The 8,100-nt window shown below is 35.1% G+C and overlaps 1 protein-coding gene across 1 annotated transcript; it reads left to right on the forward strand.

The window, feature by feature from the left end:
- The first annotated feature begins 2,916 nt into the window (after positions 1–2,916).
- Positions 2,917–4,782, forward strand: LOC111920010 (uncharacterized). The gene is made up of 2 exons (XM_023915590.1): positions 2,917–4,266; positions 4,348–4,782. The coding sequence occupies exons 1-2, from the start codon at positions 2,917–2,919 to the stop codon at positions 4,780–4,782; spliced, it is 1,785 nt and encodes a 594-aa protein (XP_023771358.1).
- Positions 4,783–8,100: the final 3,318 nt, after the last annotated feature.

Raw genomic sequence — 8,100 nt, forward strand, 5'->3', positions numbered from 1 at the left:
TTAGTCCTTTCTCCAGGCTCATGTCATTAGTGTTCGTGTGGACTGTATCATCAGGTACTATTATAATCCTTTTGCTGCGACATATAGATTTGTAATGTAGTTAATTTGTTATCAAATGTATTTAATTGACATTGAAAACTATTATGTTTTTTTACTATCAATGTGTTTGTGATACCAAGTATAATCACGTTTGGTTCAAATTGAATGTTTTTTTCGTTTAACTTCTCCATTTTCTCCTTAACTGATTGCTAAACTTAGTACACCTCAATCGTGTTTTTTCATCTTATGAAGTCTTTAATATGACTGAAAAAATTAATATTTATTTTAAGGATACATTTGGAATTTTGTCGACATAATTGTCTTTATCCACATTGTCAATTATGTAAATTGACATCGTGCTTGCAATGCTCAATTAATCATGGAATATCTTATTTCAGTATTCGTGCGGTAAATAACTATATACTAATATTTTATGTATAACTTATCATATTTTAATAGTACGATACATGAGCATAATGGTAAAACTTTTATAGGGGCATAATGGATTTTTTTAAAACGTTTAAGAGCAAATTAGTAATTTCTACTGATCGTATGTTTTACGATGACAATAAATAAAAGTCAAGGACAATCGCTATCAAATGTGAGTTTGTTTTTTAGACAATCAGTGTTTACTCATAGGCGGTTGTATGTTGCATTGTGTAGAGTTAAAAACAATGATAGATTGAAAATATTAATTTATATAATAATATTAGCATTAACAATAAGACATCTAATGATGTATTCAAAGAAGTTTTTTAAAAAGATGTAATTCATAACAATTATTTACAGTATGTCATTACTAATTTTTATTACTTTATTTATCAAAGCCTTTATATATATATATATATATATATATATAAGTATTACTTTAAAAATTGCTTAATGTTCATAATTTGGTATTAAATTTATTTTTTTAACAAATTTGTGTAATATACAGGTCTCACACATAGTTTGATTATTAACTTTATAACATATTTATCTGATTTTATTAGAAAATTAAATAAGTTATATGGGATAATGACTTAAAAGGAAATGTATTTTTTGATTTGTACACATTTAGTCAGTGATTTTTTTTTCGTCCACATTTACCTCTTCAACTTATTAAACTGTACACATTTAGTCCTTATGACTGGTTACTCCAGGTTAGCCAGTAAAAATGACTTAAAATAATAATATATTTCTCACTTTGTACACATTTGGTCCTTAATATTTTTGTACATATTTAGTCCTTAATATTTTTTTTGTTGCAAAATAAGTCATTTTTGTTTTTGTACTCATTCAGTACTTATGAATGATTTCTTTAGGTTTTTCTCACGACATCTTACGTGAGATAACCATATAGTGGTGGGATAGGTTAAGGTGATCCTGCTATATGTTGTATGCCAAGATACCTGGTGCAAGTCGGTTGTAAGTTGTAGGCAGTGAGGCCCAAGAAGAGCGGTTGGGTTAAGGCGGCATGCCGATAAACCCTAGGTATTCCAGTCTGATTACTGATTGGACCTGTTGCATGTTGGCATTCCAGTTCGATGACTGATTGGGCCAAGGTATTACAATCTGATGAGTATAGGCTCGTTATGCATGATAAGACGTTTGTTGTATCGAGTATTTTGGGGAAAACTAACTAAACTTTGTACTTGTCCAGTTATTTATGTTTTCAGGTTCTATCGTTGATCGTAGAAATACGAAAACATAACTGTACACACTCATCAACAGTATTGAGGACTATGTGTTTCTTACATTACTTTGATTTTTGATAAATGCGTTTTAGAATAAATGTTTTTTTCTTAATAATTGATTTATAATTATGAACTTTTGCCTTATTTAATGATTGTATTACGTAAGATGTCATGAGAAAAACCTAAATAAATCATTCATAAGTATTGAATGAGTACAAAAACAAAAATGACTTATTTTGATACAAAAAAAATTAAGGACTAAATGTGTACAATAATATTAAGAACTAAATGTGTACAAAATGAGAAATATATTACCCTATTACGTTATTTTTCCCGGCTAACCAAAAGTAATCGGTCATAAGAACTGAATGTATACATTTTAACAAGTTGAAAGGATAAATGTGGACGGAAATAAAACCCAGTGACCAAATGTGTACAAATCAAAAAATATATTATCCTTTTAAGTCATTATCCAAAGTTATATTTTAGTAAGCATAATATCCATAAATAAGTGAATTTAAAAAGTATATAATAAACTTTTGTATTTTAAAACTTACTAAAAAACATTTCTACTTATCTAAAAATTTCAAATAAACATATGATTGTAAAAAAATATTTTTATATTTTTTGTTTTTATTTATTTCTTTATGCATATAATATAATAACATATAAAGTCTACTATTTTTTACTATTATTTTGATTTAAAGATTTATTTTATCAAATAAATAGAAGAAAAAAATAGAAAGATTTTTGATTTATCATCACCATGACCATGAAGTTTAAATCTTATAAATTAAATATCTTCTTCGTGTAAAGAAAAAACCCATCATATATTTGTCCTTTGACCAAATATCTCGATGCATGTTACCCATCGTAAATTATTTTTGGCTGACGTGGTAATAAGCACAGCTGTCATCTACGGAAGTGCCAAAAAAATTGGGAAACAAAGAAATAACGTGAAACATCAAGGGTAATTTAGTCATCTAACTCTGCCCTGTCTACAATCGTTGCACCTTGCTAAAGACAAATCTTCGTATCATCATACTCAATCAACGCCCATTTTACTGCTCTCTAGCAAGTAGCACCTCACCATCCTTCCACCAATGCAACCAAACCCCACAACCACGGCCACCGGAAAACAACCAATGTAATCCGCTTAACCACACCACCTACCACCACATTGCTTTCTGACGACAACCCCATGAAGATCTCATCCAAATCCATCTTGAGCCCAGGTCGAGCTGGGGTAGCTCGAGACCCACCAAACTCCCTCTCAACCTCGCTCAGTCGCAGGCTCAGAAACAGTGGCAGCATCAAGGGCGGCGCGTCGCCGGCGATGTTCCCCACCACCGCCAAAAAGAGAGGCAGTTTCGAGAACCCGGAACCCTCGTCACCTAAAGTCACCTGCATTGGTCAAGTTAGGGTGAAGAGCAAGAAAAAACAAGCGAAAAAACTCAGAACATTATCAAGAAGACACAGCGCCGGCGAGGTTAGTTTCAGAAACTTAGAACACCCCCACAACGGGTTTGCTTCAAAAACTCAAAATCTCAATGGAAGTTTAAATCTTGGCTCAAATGCTACTCATCAAAATCAAAATCAAGAATATTCGCCGCCGCAGAGGAGTTGGGTTCATTTTCCGGTGACAATTTGTGATGCTTTAAGAGCACTTGGATCGGAGTTCAGCTGCTTATTTCCTTGCCGGAAAGACGAGAAGACGGTGTCGACACAAGAGGGTAACCGTCAAGGTTGTGCAGTGTTTGCACGGTGGCTGGTAGCGGTGCAGGACGGAGATGGAGGTGGTCAGAGAGACATCGAACTGGTTGTCGGAGAAGAAGAACAGGAAGAAGAAGAAGAAGAAATTGTTGTTAAGAAATCAAGACGACATGTGTTTGAAGATCTAGAGATTATAAACGACAGGATCGAAGGCCATAAAGACGAAGCAAGAGTAAGCATTTGCGTTCCACCAAAAAATGCTTTGTTGTTGATGAGATGCAGATCTGACCCCATGAAACTCGAAGCTCTCACACATCGATCTTGGGAACCAACTGTTGCTAAAAATGAAGAAGACGACGAAGAACTTGTTGACCATGAACATCAAATCGAACAAGATTTAAAGGATATTCAGCAAGTCATGAGTGTGGATCAAGAACAAGAAACTGTACAACTTGATGAAGCTATTCAAGATGAAGAACAAGAAAATGTACAACAACATGAACCCATTCAAGATCAAGAACGTGACATTGTACAACAAGTTGAAGCTATTCAAGATTATGAAATTGTACAACAAGATGAAGCTAATCAAGATCAAGAGCATGAAAATGTACAACAAACTGGAGTGGGTCAAGATCAAGAAGAAGAAAGTATGTTTCTTGAATTTTTGTTTGAAGAAAATGTGAATCAAGATTTTGAGATTCAAGAACATGAAGTTGATTCTGGTATGGCGAAAGCTCAAGAAGTGGTTTCAACCATGGTTATGACTGAAGTTCCAGAGATCTCTGCAAACCATGAGGAAGAAATGGTCAGCAATGAAGTTTTAGAGAGAGAAAGTGAGGTAAAAGAGGAGAGAGAAAGTGAGAGGGTGTTGCCGGATTGTTTGTTAATGATGATGTATGAGCCCAAGTTATCAATGGAGGTTTCAAAGGAGACATGGGTTTGCAGTACAGATTTCATCAGACGAAAATCCAATAAAAGAAAACCTCCACCGCCGCCGCCGCCGGTGGTCAAAAAGGATGGCGAAGATGAATCGAGGGTTTGTTCTGCTGCTAATGCTATTGCCATCATAAACAATGTGATGAGGGTGGCCGAAGGAGGACGCCAATCGTCGTTACAGCAGCCGGCACGGTCATCTTGTTCATTACCGGCACCGCCGTCGATGGCGACGATGTTAGAGCAGAAACTGGCGGATGCGATGGGATACGAGCCGTTTGTGCTGACAAGGTGCAAGTCGGAGCCGATGAAAACGGCGGCGGCTAAGCTACTACCGGAGAGTTGCGTTTGGGAAAACAGGAAGTTGGAGCGGCTGAGCCGGGGTACATTTGGTGTCGGCGCAGCTGGATTAGGGTTTTGAGTTAGTGCTTTGCATGCTTGTACATTTTTTTTTTCTGATTATTATTTAGTGGTGGTATCGTACAAGTCGGAATGGAAGTAGGAACTTGGATTGTACAAGTATGTTATGCATGCATCCATGATATGTGTGTGTGTTTACACGATTTTCTTGAATTGTAATCTGCATTTTTTCATTTGATTTTGTGATCGTTGTCATAAACTCATAATTGTGAAATTACTTGAAATTCTGGCTTTCATAAATTTGTCATATCGTATTAATATAAATATACAGTGTCAAGACCACATCAGACTAGATAATTAAATTTATCCTAAATCTAGTTATTAAATTTGTAAAAATTTAACTACAACTTTTTTTTATTCAAATTAGTATTTTATGATCGATGATATAGCAATGGTAGCAAGTATATATTTTGAACAAAATAGAAAACTTCAGAAAAGTCCTAAAATTTTATTTATAAAAAAGTTCCAAACTAAATTTTATTTATAGAAAAACACAAATTACCGGCTAAAACTTCAATAAAACATTTTTGGCTGGTTTCGTAGATTTAACCGGTATTCTGTCATTTTTCATTAGTTTGCTCAAAACATTAGGATTTTTTTTTAAAGTTACCCGATAACCAAAATATTAGGACTTTTCTGAAAATTACTATGTAATTAATGGATATTATTACTAACAAATTATTTATAAACATAACAAATATTTTTTTATTATAAACAAAGGAAATACATTTGTTACTAATTTATAAAAATAGAATGGTCGACTAGGTCTATTATTTGTTAACCACTTCAAACTCTTTATGTTCATCATATGTATCGTTGTGAGTGTCATAGTGAGATATACTATGTATGTTTCTTCAATTAAATAAAAGAGTTGATAATATTTATTAATACACAATAATAGGGATGAGCATCGGAACCGGGTACCCGCTTTTGGAACCGGAACCGCCTCGGAACTGCCGGTTTTGGAACCGGCGGTTCCGGTTCCGGTTCTCGTTTTTTCGGAACCGCTACCCGCTGGGTACCCGCCGAAACTGGTTTATATATATATATATATATATATATATATATATATATATATATATATATATATATATATATATATATATATATATAAAGGTGTGTTACTTAGACCGGTTTAGAATATATTGGTCCGATTTTGTCCGTCTTTGGTCCGAATTGATTTAATTTGGATCGAACTAAATTGCGGTTTTGTCGAAAAAAGTTAACAAAATTAATGCGACCGGGTTACCCGCTCCCGGAACCGGAACCGCCGGTTCCGGGACTGGTTCCAAATATTTAAGAACCGCCTAGAGCGGTTCCGGTTCCTACAAAGTTAGAACCGGAACCGGAACCGCTCTAGGCGGTTCTTAAATATTTGGAACCAGTCCCGGAACCGGCGGTTCCGGTTCCGGTTCCGGTTCTCGCCAAATGAGGCGGGTACCCGCCTACGCTCATCCCTACACAATAAATAAGTGTTTACTTTCTATTAGATGTGACGGTATAGGATCACATGTTATTAGAAAATATTATTACATAATGATTATTGAACATATATATCTTTATTATATTCTTTAACATAAATACCACCTAACCTCTATACATTATTCGGTAACAACCATCAAATTACAAACATAGTGAAAAATAAACTTTGAATGACAATTTAAATAGGTAGTCATCCTACACTTTTTTCAATATAAACTATCATTCACGATTCACTTTTTCACATTTGATAGACGTGTGTTAGCCTATGGTTGTTACCGTGTGAGGTATGGATGTTGAGTGATAGTTAGGTTAAACAACATAAGAAGAACACCAACATTAGATGAACACTCACTGAGTACATCTCACCATCATACCCACAACGATGCATAGGAGGAACGTAGAGAGTTTGATGTGGTCAATAAGCAATAGAGGAGTACCTAGACCACCAATTTATTCCTAGAAATTAACAACAAGTGTATTTTCTTTTTTATAGTACAAATATTTGTTATGTTTATAAATGATTTGTTAATAATAATATCCATTAATTCCATGGTAATTTTCAGAAAAGTCCTAATATTTTGGTTATCATGTAATTTCCGGAAAAGTCCTTAAAATTTAAGCAAACTAACGAAAAAAAAAAACAGAATACGGCTAAATCTGCAAAACCGGCCGAAAAGGGTTCTTTCGAAGTTTTAACTGGTATTCTGTGCTTTTTTGTAAACAAAATTTAGTTTGAGACATTATCATAAATTGGACTAAAATTTTGGGACTTTTCTGGAGATTTCTCTTGAACAAAAATAACAATTTTGATGTGTTATAAGTTAAACATAATTTAGTGTTTATGTTAACACATTTAATGATAGAATCCTAATGCAAAATTCAAAGTTTTTTTTTTCACATATATTATAATTTTTTTTGCTTTAATCATATATTTTAATTGTCATTGTACAATGAGTGAGATGGCAAACGGGGAACAAGCTGTGTCGCTAAACCTTTTTGAATGGTAAAGTTAATTCTTTTAAAGACTACATCCGAAGATCTAGGGGATATAACATTACTATGCATGATTCGTTGTACTCTTTCAAGAAGCTCTACCGCATCCGGTGCGAGGAAACCAAACGTATCAAATGCAAATGGTATGAACACGTGTTGATTTTCCATGCACGATCTCTCATGTTTGGTGACTTTGCTTGTAGCTGCTTTTAAAGCAGCATGTCCCGCCGTGAAACCCCCAGCCCTCAGGCCTACGAGAGGGGATACCCTTGTAAGATCCACACATGCGTGTTTCCCTCCAACCCATCCAAAAATCAAAATGTCAGCCGGTCTGAGGGTTGACCTTCCTTCTGTCGGGTCAGTCAATAAATTAACAGGTGCCTCTTTCTTAGCGGAAACCCTGGCACGCTTAAATATGTCAAACAAAACATCCCTAACCATATCGTGCCTATATTTGAACCCCAAGAGTTCTTTACAGTGAACTGCATGCTCTCCAAAAGAGTCCAAACATGTCTTGCGACACACATGACATATATCGTCAGCTGGGAATATGGGAATCATGAGTCGATATTTGAGAATAGTTCGATACTCCACGGGAGACATGTGTTGGCCAAGCCCATCTATAGGGATAGCCAGAAGAAAATCTTGAGCATATGGTGCACGTAAGCACTGGAAAACCGCTTTCTGCCGAGCCGCCATGTCGAGATGCACTTCCATATCTTGGACAAATTTTCGAAAAAGGGCACTCGCCAATGTATTTTGGGATTTATGGGGGGGGGGGGGGGGGAGGGTATCTTTAGTAGTAAAATTGTTAAGGTCAAAATCTGGAAGCTTGTTGCGAAAG

The sequence above is a fragment of the Lactuca sativa genome, chromosome 5 (assembly GCF_002870075.4).
Source record: "Lactuca sativa cultivar Salinas chromosome 5, Lsat_Salinas_v11, whole genome shotgun sequence".
NCBI classification, from domain to species: Eukaryota; Viridiplantae; Streptophyta; class Magnoliopsida; order Asterales; family Asteraceae; genus Lactuca; species Lactuca sativa.